Source organism: Heliangelus exortis, chromosome Z (assembly GCF_036169615.1).
Source record: "Heliangelus exortis chromosome Z, bHelExo1.hap1, whole genome shotgun sequence".
NCBI lineage: Eukaryota > Metazoa > Chordata > Aves > Apodiformes > Trochilidae > Heliangelus > Heliangelus exortis.
This window is the reverse complement of record NC_092454.1, coordinates 2,367,860-2,392,159: the sequence shown is the minus strand read 5'-3', so window position 1 is coordinate 2,392,159 and position 24,300 is coordinate 2,367,860. Positions and strand designations below refer to the sequence as shown.

General features: G+C 43.5%; 1 protein-coding gene across 3 annotated transcripts in view; it reads right to left on the bottom strand.

Moving 5' to 3' along the window:
- The window catches only part of DYM (dymeclin), a 164,898-nt gene that overhangs the window by 66,209 nt on the left and 74,389 nt on the right, over positions 1–24,300 (bottom strand). For 2 of the 3 annotated variants that reach the window (XM_071731262.1, XM_071731263.1), the window contains exons 12-13: positions 19,568–19,681; positions 18,175–18,269 (exon numbers count right to left, since the gene is read on the bottom strand). In XM_071731262.1, the coding sequence (XP_071587363.1) occupies positions 18,175–18,269; positions 19,568–19,681 (209 nt within the window). Of the gene's footprint in view, positions 1–8,032; positions 8,198–18,174; positions 18,270–19,567; positions 19,682–24,300 lie in introns of all 3 variants that reach the window. The other variant, XM_071731264.1, reaches the window with a different exon arrangement.

Below are 24,300 nucleotides of genomic sequence, written 5' to 3'. Positions count from 1 at the left end.
CCTGGGCTGGTGGGAGGTGTCCCTGACCATGGGAAAGGTTGGATGATCTTGGAAGGTCCCTTCCCACCCAAACCAGTCTGGGATTCTGGGATTTGTAGGAGTTGGTGTCAGCAGGGGGCAGGGTCACCTTCAGCAGGGTAGAGGTTCCTCACTTCTCCAAGACCACTTCAATCCATGCAAGGGATAAATGGAAGAGTTGAATTTCCCACCAACTGGAAGTCAAAAATCCCTCTCCCTCTATTCCTGATTTGAAAGCTCTCCTGATAGGACACATCTCTTGGAGCTGCTTTATTTGATCCTCCCTAGAAAACTCCCTCTTTCCTAAAATATTCTGATAACTAAAATAAGAAAATAAAGAACACCACGCCCAGAAATATTGAAAGTAAGCACAGAAGTGAGGCAGGACCATTCAAAGGGAAACTTGAAAAATCTCCTTTCAGTCATGGACAAGTCTCCAGCCACTTTTCAGCTGGGCTGATGCCTACACAACTTTTCCAGCATTCTGGAAGAAAAGCCAAATGCTAATCACTGTCCTGGGGGTTACACTGGACCTGCAGGATTATTCATCTTTGGAAACCACTTGTGGTTGTTCTTAATTTTCCTCTCCCACTGCTTTTTTTTCCTCTTTTTTTTTGTTTCTGATCCATGCAGTGGGAGCATTCTCGTCAATGCTTTCTCACCAGTTCAAGCTTAAAAACACCAAAGAACAAAAAAACACTTCAGAATAGCTCATGCCTCACAACCCCTACATCCTGCTGGAGAGTGGAGATCCAAGACCTCCTTACACAACCCAAAGCAAACCTTTGGGAGCATGAGAATAAAAAGCTGACTAATTATTCCCCCCTTTCCTTTTCTTTTCCCATCCCCACCTATGCATTTCTTGGTCTAAGATGTGGTGAGGAACAGAGACACAAAAATGTCTCAAAAAGTTCCTTGGGCAAGGTGACCCAGGTGGAGAACCTTGCACTTGGATCAGGGTTCTAATGATGAGGCTTCTAATCACTTCTTTTGCTAATCAGATTATTAAAGATGATTTTTTTTTTTTTTTAATTTTGAAAAAGGGCTGCAAATAATTGAGGAAATAAAAACTCTCAGGTAAGCTGGTGGGGCTCCTGAGCAGAACATCTCTGCAGCACAGAACAAAACATCAGCTTTAAGACAATCTGAGGTGATTTCAAAAACTAAATCTGGATTTAACCACCTGTTTTATCTCTGGAACTCATCACTTGGAAGCTAACATACCATTAAGTATCCTGAAATCAGACAGGACCTGCAGAACAACCTTGCAACCCCAAATCAGCAGAGTGCTCAACCACACATCTTCCACAAGATCCCAAGAATCAAATAACATTTCAAGTAAAATCACCTACACTCTTAAGAATATGTTGAGAGGTTGGGCTTTTGGGGTTTTCTTTTTTGTGTTGTTTTTTTTTTTTTCCAACTGCACAATATATTAGTTGTTGGGTTGATGAATTCAAAATTAGCCCTGAACTAAAAATTGATATATTTTATGGAGGGGGACCAGCCTCAAAAGCCAACATCTTGTCTCCTACATTAACAACATCAATCTCTTGTTGCTTCTGTTTTTCAGGGTCTTTCATTCCTCACCACTGCTCCCATGCCTGATCTGAATTTCTCTGAGAGATACCTGCAAAGTCGTTCCCTCCACCAACCTTCTGGAGCACTGGGGAATCATCCATGACTCAGGATTGCAGAGTTTTTGGAAGTATTTTAGTACTTGAGGCAGCTCCAGGATATCCAGGTGTGGGGATGAAACTTTTGGCTCTCATTTCATTGCAAGATGCAGACACTCCTTGCTATTTATAAGTTGAAATATCCACTCTCATGCTTGACTTGAAGTATTCTGGTTGGAACATCTTAATCCCAATTAGCACTGGTGCTAATTCCAGCTGCAGCCAGTATTTTCCACTGGTTTGATCCCAACATAATGAATGCTGGAATCACAGCTATGGTCTCTGTTGATTTGCAGTGATGAAGAGAACCTTCTGCAGCAGCCAAAACGTGGCTGTGCTCAGAATCAGTGCTTTAATTTGACATGAAAATGAAGATGTTTTGGATTAGCAACATGTGGTTGTTATTTTTTAAGTGGGTAATTGTCTATATTTAGGCAATAATCACCCATTTCATGAAGTTGCCTTTGCTAGCCCAAGTTCATATAATGCTGTTTGGGAACCTAAACCAGGTAACTAAACCTGGATGGACAAAATAAAGAATTTCAAGCTGCCAGGGACAAGGATTTATCAAAGCTGCTGGTGAGGTGACTTTCTGCACCCAAGAGGTCATGCTCAGCACCCTAGGAAAATCAGTAGATAATTCAGAGGAGCTGAAGCTCAGGAAGGTGCTTTGGGCTAAGCAGAAGATGGGTTTCCATGAACCTAAATCCTTGCTGCTTTCAGCTACAAACTATTAAATGACATTTATTTTGACCCTCATTTTATCAGCATTCTCCTGATCATTTCAGACAAGCTATTCTATTTTTTAGCCCTCAAACAATAGCTTCTTGACAAGACTTCTAAAAGAAGACCCCCTCCTCAATCCTGATGACTTGCCAGACATTACACACAAACACAAAACCCCTGGAATTCTGACCATGTTGCAACAATGGGAATGTGTGAAAGTCCTTTTGTTCCAACATCATCTCCTGGGAACATGGGCTCATAAGCATCCAATTAAAAATAATCCCTTCTGATGGAGCTGTGGTTTAGTTCCACGTGCTAATGGGGGCAGAATGTGTGGAGATCATGTCTGTGATAAATTTTTACCAGGGTGAGAGGAATAAAGATTATTAGATAGAAAGAAGAAAACTCTTCCAGTTTTTCCATTTCAAATCTATTCACTTATTTATTTTGTGTGTGAGAATGCAGGATTTTGGCAACCTTTTTTTTTTTTTTTTAATTATTATTTTAATCATTATCCCCCAGATCACCTGGGCGATAGTACCTGGGAAGGTGACAGGTGGTAGGGGAAAAAATCAAAATCAAAATGCAGCCTTTGAAAGAAATCCGTAAGACAAAAAAAACCCCAAAATCCCACGTGGTAATCTGCCCATAACTTGGATTTTTTTTTTTCTGTAATGCCAAAAGCAGTGTGTCTGACACAAGCCATAAGAATCTCCTCAGCTACTTCCTCCTTCAAGGCCAATAGCTGTGGCTGGACTTGGACATATCTTTTAGGAAAACATCCAATCTCATTTAAAAATTCCAATCTTGGGAAATCCAAAGCCTCTCTTAAACCATTCCAGTGAATCATCCAGCGTGTCAAAAAATATGAGCCAGTCTCAAGTGTTTTTTCTTCAGATTCCGGCTACTGGAGCACACTCTATTTCTGAATATTAAAAGGGCCCTTTTAAAAGAATTTATTTACCCCCAAATCTCCCAAATCATTTCAAAGTAACCTCATAAAGCTGCCTTAGTAAACCTCCAAGTCCTCAGAGAATCCTATATTGGTTTGCCACAGCTCCTCTGGCCAACCTGGACCAGTGTCTCACCACCTCACAGTGAGGAATTTCCTCCTAATATCTCATCTAAATCTCTCCTCTTTCAGTTTAAAACTTTTCTTTCTCTGAAGTCCTTTCAAAGTCAATGCTGTCTGCACCTCTCATCCCCAGAGCATGGTCTGTGTGCATGAAATTCTACAATTGATGAAAATCATGGAATGGCTGAGGTGGGAAGGGAGCTCAGAGCTCATCTCCCTGCCATGGGCAGGGACACCTCTCATCCAGACAAGGATGTATCTCCCAGAATCCTGGAATCACAGAGTGGTTTGGGTTGGAAGGGACCTGAAAGGTCACCAAGATCCAACCCAACTCCTCAGGCAGGGACACCTCCCACTGCATCAGGTCACTCAAGGCCCCATCCAACCTGGCCTTGAAATTCACCTCTAGTTCTTTCTCTTTTCTTGTAAAAAGCCTATTTATCCAAACATCTATTTATCTCTCTCTGTGGAGAGAGAGTTTGCAGCTGAAAGCACCACACATTCAGATGCAGCCCAGGGAATAAGGCAGCTGAATGTTTGCTCTTCACTGGTTTTTACAAATCCCCCCTGTTCATGAACAGGCTGCTGATGGGAGTCTGAATAAAGAAAAAGAGGAGGAAACCTGCTCAGTCTCCCCCCCAGAAAGAGGTTTCTAACTGGGAGTAGTGAAGAGAATTTGATGTTGTCCTTCCTCAGGGGAACGAGAGCTGGGGAACAGGGTGGGGATTCCCAAACCCCCTTGGCTCTGCTGAGTTCAAGATGTTACCCAGGAGAAGTCACAGTGAAAAGCCCAGGAAATGACAACTTGATAACATTTTACCCCAGTGTTCTCACAGGATGGCTGAGGTGGGAAGGGAGCTCAGAGCTCATCTCCTCCAAGCTCCCTGCCATGCCCAGGGACACCTCTCATCCAGACAAGGATGCTCCAAGCCTCATCCAACCTGGCCTTGAACACCTCCAGGGAGGGGGCAGCCACAGCTTCTCTGGGCAATCTGTTCCAGAGTCTCAGCACCCTCCTGCTGAAGAACTTCTTCCTCACATCCAGCCTCAACCTCTTCTCCTGCACTTTCAAACCATTTCCCCTTCTCCTCTTGCTGGGCACTCTTGGGAAAAGTCCCTCTGCAGCCTTCCTGGAGGTTCCCTTCAGGAACTGGAGGGCAGCTATAAAACCCACCAGGCTCAGATGGTTACTTGCTATCAGCAATCTTTCCCCTTCACTGATCATTGCTTCCCTGAAAATTCTCCTCCATCCCTGATTTTAGACAGGTCAGGAATTAATGAACCAACACATCAGGGTCTCCACTCCTTGTGGACTTGATGAGCATCCAATTCAACTCCATTCTGAGACCTCTGAGGCAATTTTTCACCCACCCAAGACCCACAGCATTGATTTTTCTATCTCCCTGGCTTCTTGCACAGCACCAAGACAAATAATTTGCAAAAGAATTATTTATAAACAATTTCCCTCTGCCAAGTCACCCAATGTGGAGTGCAATGTGATCCTTCCAGTCTAAGACCCCCCTACTCCTCAATAAAATTATCAGCAGCTGACTAGAAATCACAATCTAAAAGCAAGAAAACATTAAATTACATTAATTCAGCAGCCCCCTGACATGTCTTTTTCTTTTTAAAATTTTATTTCTTTTCTCAAAGGGACTTAATGAAATGAGCTTGATTTCAGGGAAATATTTTTACAGTGACAAAAAAAAACCAAAAACCCAAAGCTTCATCTCCTAACCTGTGATCCCAGGTTAGGAACTGGATCCACACAAAACATTTGGAGTTTGGGTTGGAAGGGACCTTCAAGCTCCTCCATTCCCACCCCCTTTCCATGGGCAGGGACACCTCCCACCAGCCCAGGTTGCTCCAAGCCCCATCCAGCCTGACCTGAGACACTGCCAGAGAGGGGGAATTCAGATTTGCTCACAAAATGTACAGAAATAATCATAAAAACTTGAATTTTAGGACCAGCCATTACTCAGATTCTTTATCAGGAGTCCTGCAAAGATGCTTGGGTGAGAGGGTTGTGATTTCTAAATTGTCATTATTAATTATCCACTGCCTTGAAGTGATTGATGCATTCCACCTCTTTCCCAAGCAAGCTGTTCACAGGAAAAAATACTGCAGGGCTTAATCCAAGAGGGATGCCTGGATAACCCCCAAACTCCACTTTTTTCTACACTTCCATTTATACCACTTTATACCACTTTTATACCAGCAACTTTATTTGATGCTCCTGACAGATTTAGGCAGGCAGGTCTCCTGAGCACACACTTTTTAAATCACAGATTAGCAGAACAACAGAGAACCAGCTGCTAAAAACTGCTACCTATGTCTTTTTTAAGCAGCAATTTCCATTTACACTGCTCTCTCCTCCTTCTTTCTCAGAAAAAAAGGAGAGCCTGGAGTGAAACCCTGAGTTCTTACCATCTCCCAGGCTCTTATACTCAAATCTCTCTCAACTGATGCCCAACCTTCAGAAAGCATTGCCACTCAAATATTTTTCCACCAGCTGCCATCTGAGGACCAACTTTTACTTCTGAAAACTACAGCAGCTTGGTAAATGAGAAGGTATTTTATATTATCAGTGCTTAGTTTTATCCATAAAACCACCTGAAAGATGCAATATCCATGGAGCAGGGAGGATTCTGGCATCTTAATGTAGTGTTGCCATCAGAGAGAAGGACCAAAACTTGACTGGAACAAGCTGGAATTATTTCAGTTATTCCTTTGATGTTTTCAGGCTCCCACTCCTCCATGTAAAAACTCTCCAACTTCAACGAGATTTTGGTCTGGGCTGCCCTCATCATTATTAATCATTTTTAAATAATGCCTTTGAAATCTGAAGGGGTTTTGTCTACTTTACTCCCCCAGCCTTGGTCCAAATGAATGGGGAGCACACTCCTGAGACAGCTCAGTTTTTTCTTCCTGTGGAGATCCTTCTAACTTTCCATCGTTCCCTCCTCCCAGAAAATGTCTTTGGTACAAAAAGAGCTATTTCAGCTTCCATGTCATCTTTTCTTCCCTTGACAATCAGGATGGTTTTGCTTATGTTGACTGTGTGGTCTGTTGCTGTTGTACACTGGCTTAGCTGGGAAGCTGCATTTCCACCCTGGATGCTTTCCATGTTCTGATCCATCCTGTCATGCCATTTTATTTCTTTTTTTTTTTTTTTTTTTTTTTTCCCCTTGTTTTCCTAAAGCTTCCAGCATCTCAATTAATACATGAAATTATCTGCAGTGTCAAGGGTGAAATTATAAAGCCTGTCTGTGTTTTTACTTGGGGTAAACAGCTCAGAGAAAACATTTGGGTATTGCAATTACAATCTCAAGTCCCTGCTCCTCTTTAGGCACTGCAGAACATTTCTAAATTTGCAGCATGGATTTTCTGTGCTCATTTTGGGCTGATGGATTCTCATCATTTGTATTCATAGAATGTCAGGGATTGGGAGGAACCTCTGGAGATGATCCAGTCCCACCCCCCTGTCCCAGCAGGATCCCCCAGGAACAGATCCAGGGGGGTTTGGAAGCCTCCAGAGCAGGAGACTCCACAACCTCTCTGGGCAGCCTGGGCCAGGGCTCCCTCACCCTCACAGGACAGAAGTTTCTCCTCATGCTGAGCTGGAACTTCCCATGTTCCAGTTTGTCCCTGTTGCCCCTCTCAGTCTTCCCTTATCCCAGCCTTCCATTGGACTCTCTCCAGTGGATCCCAGTCCCTCTTGAACTGGGGAGCCCAGAACTGGACACAGCACTCCAGACGTGGTCTCACCAGGGCAGAGGAAAGGGGGAGAAGCATCATGCCAGCAAGGTTTGGGATGCAGCACCCCTTGTGAGCTTTTTCCAGGATAGAAGTCCAGACTGGTTTGGGTTGGAAGGGACCTCAAAGCTCCTCCATTCCCAATCCCTTTCCATGGGCAGGGACACCTCCCACCAGCCCAGGTTGCTCCAAGCCCCATCCAACCTGACCTGAGACACTGCCAGGGATGGGGCAGCCACAGCTTCTCTGGGAAACCTGGCACAGGGGCTCAGCACCCTCAGAGTGAAGAATTTATTCCTAACTTCCAATCTAAGTCTCCCCTCCTCTAGTTTGAATCCATTCCTTTGTTCCAATCACTCCCTGACATCCTAAAAAGTCCTGAACTGTATACTGAACCCAACTTCTATCTCCACACTAATTCCAAACTGCAGGATTGTATGGAAGCTCCTTGAAACCCAACTCATTTTGTGGTGTCACAGCTTGGGAAAAGGCTTAAGGTATTTAAAAGCATTTAAAACTTCCACATTCATTTCAGACGTTGCATCCTATAGTGGAAACCACAAGAAAAACTAAAAACCCACCTGAAAAGCAAACCCAAGCTAATTCATTGATTAGAATCCCCATTTCTACCCCACTTTTTAGGATCCACACCAAGGATGCCCTGAAGGTCCAAACCATCCCCTTTCAGCTTTACAAGTTACTGATGGGTGCACTTCCCAACATGCAGGGAGCAGTCAGGGAGCATGCAGCATGCAGTAAAGGGAGAGCAGAGGTTAATAACCTGGCAGCATAGGATCTGAGAATGTGAGAACAAGTTAAAGACAAGAGTTCCTCTCCATTGTCACTGAGGGTCGAGAAGCAATGCTGCAGCCTGGAGCAGTGAGAGTGAGGGAAATACAGTTTGTCCAAGACATAGACATATCTCCGAAAGTGGTGGCAGGTATAACTGCAAGACAAGGGTGAAAAAGGGAGAAAAAAAGAGACAAAAAGAAGTATTTGCCTTTGAGAAAGCCAAGTCATGGTTTCACGCCCTGGTTTTTTGTGCCCAGAGGCAAGGGAAGGTGGCAGCAATGGAGATGTCTGACATAACACAAGAGTTTCAAAAGATGTTGGCTCCAGAAGGACCACAAAGGGAACTCACCAAGTTTTATGTACTACAGATGCAAGAATTTAGGGTTTTTCCCATTTTTTCCCCCTTTTTTGTTTGTTGATACCTCGTTCAATAAACTCTCTCTCCCAGTTTGCCCCAAAAATATAAATGCAGGAGTCTGCACCTGCTTGGCAAAATTTAGCATTCAAATAACTGAGAGTATTACTAAAATGATTTTCATAGACCTTGATGCTTGGTCTTATGGAAAAAAAAAAATGTACAGAGACTTTCTGACCAGTGGGAACTACTCTGGCAATCTGGGAGGGCTTTCCTGGAGTTAATTTTAGTGCCTCAGACATGGTGCTTGATCATCACTGAGTGGCACAATCAATATTTTAAGAGTTTACAATCAGAGAATGGTCTTGGTTGGAAGGGACCTTCAAGCTCATCCATTCCCAACCCTTTTCCATGTGCAGGGACACCTCCCCCAGCCCAGGTTGCTCCAAGCCCCATCCAACCTGACCTGAGACACTGCCAGGGATGGGGCAGCCACAGCTTCTCTGGGAAACCTGGCACAGGGGCTCAGCACCCTCACATTCAACAATTTCTTCCTCATCTCCAACCTTAATCTCCCCAAACTACAGTGAAAGTTTGTGGTGGTGGGAAGAACCTGGGCTCAAGTATTTAAGAGACTCAGAAATTTCATCAAGTGTTCTCACTGGTAAAGGAGCCCAGAGAAGCTGTGGCTGCCCCATCCCTGGCAGTGTCTCAGGTCAGGTTGGATGGGGCTTGGAGCAACCTGGGCTGGTGGGAGGTGTCCCTGCCCATGGAAAGGGGGTGGGAATGGAGGAGCTTTGAGGTCCCTTCCAACCCAAGCCAGTCTGTGATACCAAAAGGGTTTTAATATCTAAACACATACCACTCTAAAAGCTCCATTTTGGGGCAAGATGCTTCTCTCTTCCTTTGCCCATTTGTAAGCCACAACCTTCACTGCTTATCCACAACCCCTCTGGTGGCCACACTGATCCAGTCTATCCCCAAATAAAGCTGTGAGTCTGTCCATCTGAGAAATCTCCAGAACACAGGAGCTTGGGTGTCCTGGGGTGCCCAACCCCTTCTGATGGCATGCAAGGCACTTGTGCCAGATGGGGGACAAGGGTATTACTGTCCCATCAGGTGCCACCTCAAAATCCCCAGGCTTAGATCAAGTTCAATGCTATTTCCATGTTGGGAATAGGCTGATATCAGCCTAAAACCTCACCTCCATATGTTACCAAGAGGCAAAACCAGGCAAGCCCCACATGGAAGTTCTTGAAGAGAAATCTTTCTATGGATACAACACTAAAGCAACATTTTGAGTCATTTGAGCAAAATGACACTCAATCCACCGTAAAAAAAAACACAAAAAAAAGGATGTTTTGGTCCTTCTCAAAATGAACCTCACTTTATTTACTAAGTCATCCCAGCATGAAGATGTTTGCCACTAAGATTCTCTTCTCTCTTATCTGAATAATTGTTGTCTCCCCATTTGTCACAGTCTCTCCTCCTAATTGCAATGACACCTCTCCATTTTGGACTGGCTGAGCAGCTTAGAAGCTTCCCCACAGCTAATCTGGGTCAACAAGCTACTAATAAGGCCAGCATATGGTTCTGTTATTTAACACTCTTGAGATCTTTAGAAATTGCTTCTGTCTCCCAACCAGGTGCAGGAACTTCTCCACAAGTAGCAGCAAAGTGAAGCATGAAGAGTAACAAAAGCATCTGCACCAAACTCCCCATCAACTTTTCCAGCAACAGCTGATGAAGGAGCAATCCAAAGCTACTCAAGGTTCTTCCCACCAGAACCTCTCCAGATCTCCTGCTCTGCACACAACTTCTATCCTGACAAGTTGAGACTCAGAGGCTTGGAGCTGTTTGATTTTCCATCCCCAGAACATCCTCTTTCAAGCACAGAGTATCATGAAGAACCTTTTTCTGAGAAGTGCTCATGTAGAACATCTTAATAAAAATGGGATTATTGTTTTTGGAACATATTGAACTGCATGGGGGAGGTAAAGAAAAAAAAAAGTCTCATTACAAAGTTTCTCACAGATTATCATTTTATATCCAGGTTAGGTAATAAATGTCTTCACCTCTAAACAAAAACACTACAAAATTATTTCAAAGTGAAGAAGCACTAAAATGTCCTTGATGTTTTGAATTCTTACTTTTGAGGCACTGTACAACAGTCAGTTCTGTGGCCTTCCCTCCTGAAGAGAAATCTACCTCTTATGGAACGTGGAAAATGACACCAAAATGTGAGACACAAAAAAAAAAATCAACACAAGTATTTTTAAAGTCACAAATTGCTCAAGGCAGAGTCCTGTGGATTGCCTGGCAAGAAAAGCTTTCTGGGATGAGCAGGTCGTTTGCCACAGCTTGAAAGCAAACACAGAAAATGAACCAGCTGGTTGAGCTGTAGATAAATCACCTGAAGTTGCATCCACAGAATGATGGGTTTTTTCCCCCTGTTTATTTCAGTGATATGATGTCTGCATGAAAAATACTCCAGAGCAGGAATTACACCAAAAGCCACTGTTTGGATTAATAAAGCACCCAGGGCTGTGGGGTGTCCTTATGGCCTTCAGCACAAGCACCTCCAGTGAAATCCAGCACAAGCTTGGTTTGAAAACCCCTCTTGATCAGAAAACTCAGAAACCAGCCCTGATGTTGCAGTGGGTGGCAATTTCCTTCAATGTCTGATGCAAAGAATGCCCCCATGGACAAATAAATACAAGTTGGGAGGAGTAAGGACAGAGGGCAGCCCTGAAAAGAAGATTTTGGGGTGATGGTGGACCAGAAGCTCAACATGAGCCATCAATGTAGGATTACAGCCCAGAAACCAACCATGTCCTGGGCTGCAGCCCCAGCAGTGTCACCAACAGGTCAGGGGAGGTGACTGTCCCCATCTGCTCTGCTGAGCCCCCCCCTGGGGTGCTGGGTCCAGTTCTGGAGTCCCCAACAGCAGAAGGACACAGAGCTCCTGGAAGGTGTCCAGAGGAGAGGCACTCAAATGCTCAGAGGGCTGAGCACCTCCCTGGGAAGCCAGGCTGAGGGATTGGGGTTGTTCAGCCTGGAGAAGAGGAGGCTCCCAGGTGAGCTCAGAGCAACCTTCCAATATCTGAAGGGGCTCCAAGAAAGCTGGGGGAGGGCTTTGGACACGGGGGGGTAGGGAGAGGAGAAGGGAAATGGGTTAAAACTTGGAGAGAAAGGGGAGATTGAGGATGGAGCTGAGGAAGAAATTGTTGAATTTGAGGGTGCTGAGCCCCTGTGCCAGGTTTCCCAGAGAAGCTGTGGCTGCCCCATCCCTGGCAGTGTCTCAGGTCAGGTTGGATGAGGGCTTGGAGCAACCTGGGCTGGTGGGAGGTGTCCCTGACCATGGAAAGGGGGTGGGAATGGAGGAGCTTTATAGGTCCCTTCCAACCAAAACCATTTTATGATACTAAGGATGAGAAAAAAATCCATATTATTCTTGAATAGGTTAGAGCAGAGGTATCTCTATTTCACCATCAGAAAGCAGGTATTTGTGATTATGCTCTTCTCAACACCTGCAGTTTCCCTGTCACTACAAACATTTATAGCCCTCAAATCCTTTTTTTTCTTTCTCTTTCTTTCCTTTTGGTTATAAAAAAGAAAGAGGCACCTCAGAGGGTTCAATATTTAACAGCTTTGGCCACAGGATGTTAATTCCAAGAATCCCCCTCAGATCTTTATCTTTTCCTAGTGCATAATTTCATTTGTGAAGCCTTTTGATGTACACTGGGGGAAAGAGCAGGAGCAGCCTCTTCTCTCCAGGGTTTGCTGTTATGGAAACCCCTCTGTTACAATGAAGAGATCAGTAAATGGTGATATAATTAAATGCTCCAATTAAGATTTGACCCCCTGACTATAAAAGATTTGTTATTGATCTCTCCATTAAACCCTACCCAAGGGCCAGGTTCCTAGCAGAAATATGATGATGATGATGATGATGATGATGATGATGATGATGATGATGATGATGATGATGATGATGATGCAAACCTCTGGGTTCCAAAGCCATAAAGCTCCATGCAACACAAATCCTTTGTCACCCCAGTACCAACAGAGAAATAATAAAGGAAGAAGGAACTGGGTTTTTTTATTATGTGTTAACAGAAGGATAAATTTGCTCTTCATTTATAACTCTGTCACCACCACCTTGTGTTATGTGGGTTTGATTACTGAAAACTGGGAGCTTTTCTAATTTTGGTTATTTCTAAAATAAGATTTTTCCATCATCAGGTTTCATTGGGTCAAAAGGTTCCATCCCTACATTCAGATCACTCTGAGGATATTTCCTATCTGGCCAACTCCCCATTCATTCCCCTCCTTTAAGAAAGAAGACAGAAAGATGAGCTGAATAAAAGCACAGAATGCTCTATTTACCTCAGATCTTCTGCTCAATTTACACACTTCAAGTTTGAAATGCCCACAAAGCTAAAATTTAAAATAGAAATTAAAAAAAAAAAACCAAAAAACCCCCAGGACTCTCATATGAGAAGCAACTCTTCTGTTCTTATGTTTTCCAATGAGAATTATTATTAGAAACCAAACAGCTTTGAAGCAAACCTTGGCTTGTTGCTGTTTTTTTCTTCAAAACTTTCTCCTTGAAAAGTCCCTTCGATTTGGGGAACTCAATTTCACTCATTTTCTGCTCCAACTGTCCCACCTCTATTCTCCAGTGAAAGAGGAAGCTACACATTAAAGAGCTTCCTAAAACATTCCCTGGACATCAAAGGAAATTTTAAAAAAAAAGGAAAACCAGAGTGCTCACAGAGGATAAAGCCACCTGGGAGAAAAATCTGTTTATCTTTCTAGGTGAGCAGGCTAAAGAGTTCTGAGCCAGCAATCACATCTTATTATCAGAATGGGTCAAAACTGCTCCTAAGCAGGGTTCAATATTTGCTCCTAAGCAATGGGTAAAATGGAATTTTAGCACATTCACATACTATAAAATGTCAGTGTTTTCAGTTGAGTGTGGCCCCTACCAAACAGGAGGTTTCTTTGCTGAAAAATATTGAGAATTTCAATTCACAAATGCCCAGTAAAATTAAAATGTCTTTTGCTCTCTACACAGAGATCCTTGTTGTAGAAAGTTTTAAGAACACTTCACCAATATTAAATCATAGAAGAAAATTTAATTGTTTTTACACTTCATTTTTTATACTTCTTGGTTTTTTAAATTTAATTGTTTTTTATACCTCACTTTCTAACCTGTATTTATTGGTTTAAAGCACAGAAGTTTTACAGAGCTCTGAGAATTTTACTCAGAGCACTCAGGGCCATCACTGAGAAATGTTTGATAAACTTGAAACAATTCCATCCCAGATGCTTCCATCACTTCCTATTTTTAAAAAATCAGCTGCAGGGTTTCATACACAGGAACAGAAAATACACAGCTACCTGGATCTCTTACCACCATGTAGACATTTCCTTAAAAAAAAAAAAAAAAAAGCCAAATTAAAAGATCACTTATGCATTTTCTCCTCATGCCACACATGTTCTTCACTCTCTACAGCACTACCTGCAAGATTTTTTTCTTCATTCAGCAGAAAATCTGCTGATCAAAGCCACCTGCAGCTGGAAAGCAGTGAATTATTTATAAATGCACTGCAGTAGCACTGCAAGGTTTCAACAGAAACACATTAACAACTTTAAGACAATTTTCAAACCAGCATCAACTTCAACTGAGCTTAAAAAGTTCACTCTGAAGCAAGAGTTTGTAGTCCAAAAGAGAGATCACAAGTGTTTTCACTCAAGAAAATCCCCTCAGACTCCTAACAAGAGGAACCTGTAGCAGCAAAATGAAATTCCTACCACAGGAAAGAAATTGTTTGGCTGGGGAGGTGAAATGTCTCAAATAAAGAAGTCTGTATCAGAAGGGATGGGAATTTTTCTTGGGATCTCATGAAACAGGATTGACTCTACAAAATGATGATGATTTTGTGAAGGGCACACATTAAAAAAATTAATTAAAAAAAGGAAAATCCCACATTGAGGAACTCCAGTACCCAGCAGCATGGAATCCCAGACGGGTTTGGGTTGGAAGGGACCTTCAAGCTGATCCATTCCCACCCCCTTTCCATGGGCAGGGACACCTCCCACCAGCCCAGGTTGCTCCAAGCCCCATCCAACCTGACCTGAGACACTGCCAGGGATGGGGCAGCCACAGCTTCTCTGGGAAACCTGGCACAGGGGCTCAGCACCCTCAAACTTAACAATTTCTTCCCAATATCTCATCTCAATGCCTATTTTTTGCTACAGAAGTCATCTCCATCAGCTTCAAGGATGGCTGATCAGTCAGAAGTAGAGTTACTATCTTTGTTTCTTCCAGACAGCAACAGAATCAGTGGGGCTGGCTCGTAGAATTGTCATGGATGGAGAAGACCTGTAAGATCACTGTGTCCAACCAACAAACATCCTCCCCACCCCAAACAAAATAAAATAAAAAATCACCATGCCCACTGGAGCACGTCCTGCAGTGCCTCACCCACATGGCTTTCCAATCCCTCAGGGCTGGGGACTCCACCACCTCCCTGGGCAGCCCATTCCTACACCTGACTGCTCTCTCAGGCAGGAAATTCATCCTCAGAGCTGGGCTAAACCTCCCCTGGTGCAGCTTCAGCCCATTGCCTCTGCTCCTGGCACTGTGCACTTGAGAGCAGAGCCCAGCACCCACCTCCCTGCAACCTCCTTGGAGGGAGTTGTGCAGAGCCATGAGGGCTCCTCTCAGCCTCCTCTTCCCCAAACTCAACATTCCCAGTTCCTTCAGCTTCTCCTCATAGGATTTGTTCTCCAGACCCTTCCCCAGCTTGTTTGCCTTTCTCTGAACCCACTCCAGCAGCTCAATGTCTTTCTTGCTGTGAAAAGCCCAGAACTGAACTCAGTAGCCCTTTTAAGAACTCCTTTTCTCCTAATTTTACCCAACCCTGTGAGCACCAGGAGGATGACAGAAACCTCTTTCTCCACATTGTACCCTGAATCTCCTACAACAGCCAAAGAAATCAACAAACCATGACACTGGTAAAATTCTGTGCTGACTTTGGAGCAGTGCAACCAAGTTCTCAGTGGGTTCCATGGCAAGAGTTAAGAGAAAAAAAGGCAAACTGGAGAGTTTTGCTAGCCCCACAGAGTCATCTCACTTGAGATGTGGATGTCTAATTGGGGAGGTGTATGGCAACCTCTAGTGGTGCATGTCTGCTTAGAAACCAGGAAACTTTCCAAGAGATGAAGCTGTAAGGAAAAGCAGTTGCCTTAAGTCATCTTTTTGTCAGTGATTTTATCAGAAGTACAGGGCCCTGAGATGTCAGAATGCAGCTCCTCAGGGAAAGCTCTTCCTCTCCACTTCCAAGCACTACCTGGATATCATCAAAGCTCTTTCCACAGAAATTAAAGAAATTAAAGCCAAGTGATCCCAGTTTTAAGTGACAAATCCAACACCTGCACTAATAATGAAGTGCCTGGCCTTACTTTTTGATGACTGTGTTTGGAGTTTAGAAAGCAAGCCAAGGAAAAACCTACCCTGGTTGCATAACACTCCACTTGGTTTTGCTTTGCTGCTCAGAGGCTACACAGCCACCTCTGGTTGTTCCTTGGCATTGACACGTGGTTTTATTGTATTTTTTTATAATAGTCTACTAATTGGATATAAAGATACTCCAAGGGTCAGCACTCCACAAATATAAGAGACACAGTGCAGTGGAATATCATTTTTGGCACTATGCTGGTAAAACAACTCTGTATATTGGAAATTAAAGCAGTGGTAAGAGTGGAGAGAGAAGGGAAGGTTGTCCAAATCAAGGCAGTCTACAGTAGAGGACATCCAACAAGAAATGAACACTGTCCTGGATCTTATTATAAAACATCTATTACTTTTTTTTTTTTTTTTTTTTTTTTTTTCACTTCCAGCAGCTGCTTCTAATAGATTTAGACAAATCTGTCAATTTTCATGCTCCCTGGAACGTGATACAAATTACCCAACATGATGAATTTGTGTTTTACTGAGCTCTTAAGACACTACATTGAATATTCACAGCTAATTCTTTCCTAGAAAATAGCCTTCAGATTTTAAAACAATTGGCAGTCTCTGCTCAGAATAGGATTAGGAAAAAGCCAGCATGGAAATGGAATTACTTCTCACATTAAGAAAAGAATCATCAGAGCATCTGGTGAGGCTTAAATTATGACTGCTGTATTGCTAAGAAGATTTGAAGTTAAAGTGTTTCACAGCTACTTAATTTAAAGACCCACACCCAAAAATCCTTCATGTAATATAAAGCATCATCATCTTTTTAGGCTTTTCCTTCCCAGGAAACACTTGTTGAGTTTGGATGCTGCAGTTTATTCTCTCAGAGATGCTTGCAAGCTGATGGCAGAACCAGAAGAGAAATTTAAATATAAATATTCTGCTTTGGCATCATGGAGCAAGTTGGGTCCATCAGTGCTGCCTCCATTTACTAACAGGGGCTAAGAGATTTCATAAGGTGAAATGAAAAAATGAATTTCAAGCCTCACAGGAAAGCCAGCAGAGAACATGTTTAAACATTTCATAACCCAACTAAATCAAATGAATCCAGCTGAGATTACTTTGAACCTGGAGTTTCAAGTTTGAACAGCAGATGTCCATAAATTCAGAGCATTTTGACCAAAAGCCAAGCCACTCATGAAGCTACCCTAGATGGCTACAAGGCTACTGAGTGGTGATAGCAGCTGGGACTAGCAAGATAACCTCTTCCTGGCCCAAATGTAACCTGAGGCCACACTTTGGCCTGCAGGAACAGCAGTAGAAGAAAAAGGAATAAAATCAGAATCAAGGAACATAGGAAAAAGGTCTGAAGTGGGAAACAAAGCATCCCACTATTACATGACCAAGTTTTTGAGCACCAAGGCCATGTACCTCCCACCACACCAAGAGCTGTGACTTCAGAGCTCAATGTCTGCAAGTGTTTGGGAAACTCAGACTCCATGTCTATGATTTGAGAGATGAGGAGAGCAGCTATTTGACACAATGTCTGTGACAGGGAATGGGGAAAAGGCTCCAATTCCCATTCTGAACCCTCAAGAAAAGAGGGTGAGCATCAAGCAGGGAAAAGGCAACAGCAGGAGCATTCATTCTGGTTACTTGGCCACACTTTTACAACCATTTTCCAAAGAGAAAGGGCTCCAAGAGTTAAATCCTCAAGAGCAGCAGCTGAAGAACAAGAGGTGTCTCTTGTTAAGCCCAGCCCTTTACACACTGCTCAGGCAGGGGCCATCACAGAATAATGCACAGGTATTAATCACAGAATAAGCACAAGTTGAGGTTATAGTTCCCATATTTGTAGGGTCTCATCAGAAAAGGATTGTTGCTTTATAGCTGATTTAACAAAATTTTTTGCCAAGCACAACGAGAAGGTAAAGCAAATTGAAAACCCAGTCTGCAGAATACCTGAGACCCACCTCAGTGCATTTCTATAACAATGTGATACACGAGTGAAAAAAAAAAACAAACATAATTCACACAAATCCCTGTAAAACATTCTGAAAGCAGCTTCTGAGCTGTCCTGTTAAGAGAATCCAAGTCAGAAGTTTCTCAGAGATACTTTTTTGTGCACTCAGATTCAAGTATCAAGCCAACAATATTTTCTCTGGGATTATTTAGTTACTCAAGTTATCACTTCAGCTATGCAGTTCATTAGTAGCTACTAGGGCATATAAAACTCCAGTTCCTCTGCTCCTGAGTTTCACCACAGATGAGTTTCAAGCAAAGCCTATTTGTAAAATGTTTTATTTACCTGATGATCCTCTGAGCTGCATACTGATGAAGTGAGCGGAACTGTGCTGACATGTTTGCTAAGGCTGCCAGACAATTTGTATGAAGGTATTTGTCCTGTCAGAAAGAAAAAAAGAAGAAAAAAAAAAACCCCACATTAAATTGTCCTTTTGATACACACCCACTGCAGGAATCATTCAAAAGGCTGAGTAATACAGCACAGAATCACAGAATGTTAGGGGGTGGAAGGGGCCTCGTTGCTTTGAAGGATGTGGTCAGAAGCAGAGAGCAGAAATTTCAAGTGTAGGTACTTGAGGATGTTTTAAATATGCTTTTCTTAAAGTATTCTTATAAAAGAATGATATGTGTATGCCTTCCTATCTTTAGCAATGCTGATTTAGAATGAGATCACAGGTGTAAGATACTGAAAGACATTCTCTCCTCCTCCCTTCCTCTCTCTCCTTTTTATTGACTTATCCTAAAATTTTCTTCTTCATAACTCATCTCCCTATTAACTGTTTAAGGCATTATAGATATCCCACAGCTATACCCACGTGATACTTCAGAGCTCTGGTCCCCTTGTTAGCATCCCTGAAAGCATTTGAGCAGGTAGCAGCTCAAACAATGGCCCTGGCAAAGTCCAGGCTTATCACAGAAGCAAATTTATTCACTTATACAATCCAGTATGGATTTATTTTCCCTATTCAAGTCTAAAATATTAATTTACACAACATAATCCATTCCAAATCCTATATATCCATGCGAAGAATGCCCTTGTTTCTTCACATTCTTTTGATGATGAAAGCTAAATCCTTATGTCTTCCAATTTAAAATATACTCAACATTATTTTTGCTGCTTTTTATAAAAAATTGCCTTTAATTGTTTAAAATATTCAAAAGCTTATGAGAGCATGCTTCTACGTTTGAGACAAGGCACAGAAACACAAAAAACACAAAAAACACAAAACCACCCTGACACAAGGCTACAAAGTTGAAGCAGTTTTGCTTTGCTAGAGCACAAAATGGTTTTATGCCCCAGTCAGCGTCCTGTTTCATAAAAATATGAACAATAAATAGTGCTGAAATTCTCACTTCTGAGTAATTGTATAGTAACTGAAACTCTAAGGCCTAACAATGTAAGGAAACTTTCCTCTCAACTGAAGATAAGCAATTTGGTGCCTGAATCATGGGTTTCAGAGAAACCTACTCAATAGATGGATGATAAAACAGAGATGAGGTTACAAGTTCAGAACCACTTAATATTGGGTGTAGTCAATCCAGCTGATCTTCCCATTCCTTCCCTCCTATCAATTCAGCTGCCAACTGGTTGTGCCAGAAAAGCCCACATTCTGTTTGAGATGGAACTGATGCTGTTGAAGTCAGAAATCCACATGCAAGAGCTGCAGGTAACTCACCCTCGTCCGGGTCATGTTGTACTGGATGGTTCTTATCACCACCAGAATCAGGAGGCTCCCAAGTGAGATCTCTGTTAAGACACGCTCAGCATACCAAGTGATATTTTTCAGTATCTGGAAAAGAAAAAGAAAAAGAAATCAGACTAATAAAGTTCTGCAGCACCTAGGTCTGCAGTAGAACGCAGTACTCCAGAGCATCATCTGGACTCTCACATTCCTTAAGATAAGTAAATTGGTTTCCAGCCTCAAGTGTCACAAAAACATACTGGATTCTAAAGCAAGAATAAATAATAATAATAAAAATAAGTAAAAAAGAGACTTCTGCAGTATTATCAAACAGTAGATGTCATCAACCTTATTCTAAGTCACACTGAAACACGCTAAGTGAAGAAAGCTGAGGAAATCTGGCAATTCCCTGCTTTCTAAGCCCCATGCCACCCCACTCCTATATTCTCCTGGATCATACCCTTTATAAAGTCTTCAGTTCCACCCCAGACACCTGAGTCATGCTGCCAATTCCTTCCCATTTTCCCTCATTACAAGTTGGGCAAGAGGCAGCACGCAGGAGCTCCGAGTGATGGGCAAGAGCGCACACGCTGAAGGTCGTGAGGCAGAAGAACAACTTGACTGCTGACTTTCTCCTGCCAGATGTGAGGTCTTTTCCTTCAAAAAGTTAGAAAAAGTCAAGGGTGAGAGCTTTGGATCTTCTAGTGCTCTGCACAACCAGGGGGAATGAAGTCTGCTCCCGTTTCCCATCCCTGGCAGTGTCTCAGGTCAGGTTGGATGGGGCTTGGAGCAACCTGGGCTGGTGGGAGGTGTCCCTGCCCATGGAAAAGGGGTGGAAGTGGGTGATTTTTAAGTGATTTAATCCAAACCCGTCTGGGGTTCTATGATATGATCCTGAGTTTGATCCAGAAGGAGAATCAATCCACTCTTCCCTCTTAGAATACTCAGCTGACCAACCTGGAGCAATACAGCAAAAAAAGCAGAAAACAGGAACTGCCCTAAAAACATGGAGAAGATCCTCTATCAATTCAAGGTTATTTTGGGTCAAAAAGCTTGCTTATAGAGGATTAGGCTATCACTCTGCATAACTTTGGTGTGTGAAGTTACACTGAAAGTTCACATTTACTGAAGGGAGTACAGGTGTCTTAAAAAACCCAAACTTTATCATCAACCTCACTGATCAACTGAAATTCTTCTCTCCCAAAGTTCCCCAAACCCACTTCTGACTATCTCCCTTCTTCCTACCTCTCCTTTGGATGAGTGGATGGAATCGTCACCCTTGATTTTACAGCACTCCTGCTTTTTGAATTCTCTCTTCCACCCACTAGCAAGTTTAATCAACAAAACCTCTTCTTCCTTTAAGAGAGAGGATGGAGGAGCAGCAACCAATTTCCTATGAGGAGACTTGAGAGAGTTGGCCACTCAATGACTTGCAGAAGACAAAAGGAAAGCCAATGCTGAAAATTAATGATTTTATACCATATATTCCTTCCTGTCCCAGATCTTTATATTCGCATAAGGAACAATAATTCTGTTTTTGAAAAAGAAGAGGCATTTGGAAAGCAAAACTCAAGTCATATGTATCTGCTGTGGCATTCTGAAATATTAAATTAATATTAATTAAATTAGTATCTGAAATATTAAATTAGCAATTGGAGACAGTGTCCTTCAGAATCTAAAGCCTGACACAACAATTGATGCATCCACTTGGCTGCCTGTCACTAGCAGACCAGAGAATGGGATTCAAAAAAGGTCACCCCAAATTTTTAATTTCATTTGAAACCCTGCATATTATTTATTTAAGAGACTCAGCAGTTATGGTCATGATCACTGCTCAACTCAAAGGCAGTATGTTAAGTTTTGAGAAATAAACAGGACACCAAGAGCTATTTTACATCTTTTTCCATGCACCCCAGGATCTGGACCTGTGAAAAACCTTTCGAATGACACTTATATTCAATTATATATATATTCAATATTACCTAAGCTTAGAAACAGAAAATACTGTAGTAACTTTGAAACCTCTATCATCAGTCATTAAGGCTGAGTTTTGTTTCCCCACAGCATTACATGCTGAACTCACTGAAATATCAACTGGATTTGTTTCATAACTTGTATGGAAATTATAAATCACAGAATTGTACTGGAAGTGAAAAGGGAGTTATCCAATCCTCTTGCCAAAACACCATTGGTCTTTATAGCCCAGACTGAGAAGAAAAAATATGAAAAAATTACTCGTTTGTTTAGTCCTCTTTTATATGATTGAAGCAAACAACTGTCCCCTAGGTGGGTTATTCCAGATGTCTTGGGTTGATGCAGGGGTTTTGGAAGCTGGGAAGCCACAGGGGTGGAAGCTCCCCTCGTTCCAACCCTGCTCCTGCCCATGCCTCTGCCAGTGGCATAGTGAAGAAAGGGGAAAGGAAACTGCAAAAATATAAAAAAAAGAGACCTGCAGAGGAGAGAGGAGGAGGTGAGAGCAATGTCAGAGCACAGATACCAAGGGAGTGAAGGAGGGGGAAAGGTGCCTGGGCAGAGATGGTGGTGGTGAGATGGCGGCTGTGGCCCTGCAGCCCATGGAGGAGCACAGGGGAGCAGTCCCTGAAGGCCGACGGGGGGGTCAGTGTGGATTTGTAGCCCCTGAAGTGTCACGGGTGGGTGGGGAGATGTGGAACAGCAGCCTCTGAGGCATCCCAGGGAGGATCCGATGTGGATTTGCAGCCATGGAGGAACCCGTGGCAGAGGAGGTGACTGTTCCTGAGGGACTGCACCCCATGGGAGGGACTCATGTCCCAGGGCTTCCTGAAGGACTCTCCTGCCAGCCTTGGAGGAGGAGAAGAGTCAGGAACACTGTGTGGGGAACTGACCCCAAACCCCCTGCCCATCCCCTGTGCCCTGAGGGGAGGCGGCAGCGAAGTGATCTGGGCCCGGGGGGGGGGGGGGGGGGGGGGGGGGGGGAGAGGTATATGTCCACAGTTTCTCCTTTGTAGATTAAATTAGATTTTTTCTCTCTTTCCCAATTTTTTTGCCTGTTACTGCAATTGGGGAATGCCAACCTCCTGTCCTTGCTCTCCTCCAGTGTGAGGTACTGACTCCAAACCCCTGCCCTGTGCCTGGAGGGGAGGAGGCAGCAAAGAGCCCGGGAAGAAGGGACTGGGGGGGGGGGGGGGGGGAAGGTTGTCCATGTAGATTAAATCAGATTTTTTTCTCCTTCCCAAGTTTATTTGCCTGTTAGTGTAACTGGGGAATGCCAACCTCCCTGTCCTTGTCTGGATTTTCTCCTCCGGTGTGGGGAACTTACCCTGAACCCGTACCCTGTGCCCTGAGGGGAGGCGGCAGTGAAATGCCCAGGAAAAAGGCAGGGGGGGAGGTATCTGTCCATGTTTTGTCTTTCTCCTTGTAGATTAAATTAGATTTTTTCTTCCTTCCCAAGTTTTTTTACCTGTTTCTGCAACTGGGGAATGCAGATGTCCCTGTTCTTGTCTGGATTTTTCTCCTCCCATGTGAGACAGCAGTGAGATGCCCGGGAAAAAGGGAGGGTTGGGGAGAGGTATCTGTCCACATTTTCTCTTTCTCCTTTGTAGATTAAATCAGATTTTTTCTCCTTCCCAATTTTTTTCTGCCTGTTACTGTAACAGGAGAATGCCAACCTCCCTGTCCTTGTCTGGATTCAGGAGAATTTGGGTGGATTTTCTCCACCCGTGTGGGGAATTGACCCCAGAACCCCCTGCCTGTCCCCTGTGCCCTGAGGGGAGACGGCAGCCAAGTGCCTAGGAAAAAGGCAGGGGGCAGGAGGTATCTGTCAATGTTTTGTCTTTCTCCTTATAGAATAAATTATTTTTTTTTCTCCTTCCCAAGTTTTTTACCTGTTACTGGATTTGGGGAATACCAACCCCCCTGTCCTTGTCTGGATTCAGAAGCCTTTGGGTGATTTTCTCCTCCGGTGTGAGGAACTTACCCTGAACCCATACCCTGTGCCCTGAGGGGAGGCGGCAGCGAAATGCCCAGGAAAAAGGCAGGGGGGGAGGTATCTGTCCATGTTTTGTCTTTCTCCTTGTAGATTAAATTAGATTTTTTCCTCCTTCCCAAGTTTTTTTACCTGTTTCTGCAACTGGGGAATGCAGATGTCCCTTTTCTTGTCTGGATTTTCTCCTCCTGTGTGGGGAACTGACCCTGAACCCCGCCTGTGCCTGAGGGGAGGCGGCAGTGAAATGCCCGGGAAAAAGGGAGGGTTGGGGAGAGGTATCTGTTCACATTTTCTCTTTCTCCTTTGTAGATTAAATCAGATTTTTTTCTCCTTCCCAATTTTTTTCTGCCTGTTACTGTAACAGGAGAATGCCAACCTCCTGTCCTTGTCTGGATTCAGGAGAATTTGGGTGGATTTTCTCCACCCGTGTGGGGAATTGACCCCAGAACCCCTTGCCCATCCCCTGTGCCCTGAGGGGAGACGGCAGCCAAGTGCCTAGGAAAAAGGCAGGAGGCGGGAGGTATCTGTCAATGTTTTGTCTTTCTCCATATAGAATAAATTATTTTTTTTTCTCCTTCCCAATTTTTTTACCTGTTACTGGATTTGGGGAATACCAACTCCCCTATCCTTGTCTGGATTCAGAAGCCTTTGGGTGATTTTCTCCTCCGGTGTGAGGAACTTACCCTGAACCCGTACCCTGTGCCCTGAGGGGAGGCGGCAGCGAAATGCCCAGGAAAAAGGCAGGGGGGGAGGTATCTGTCCA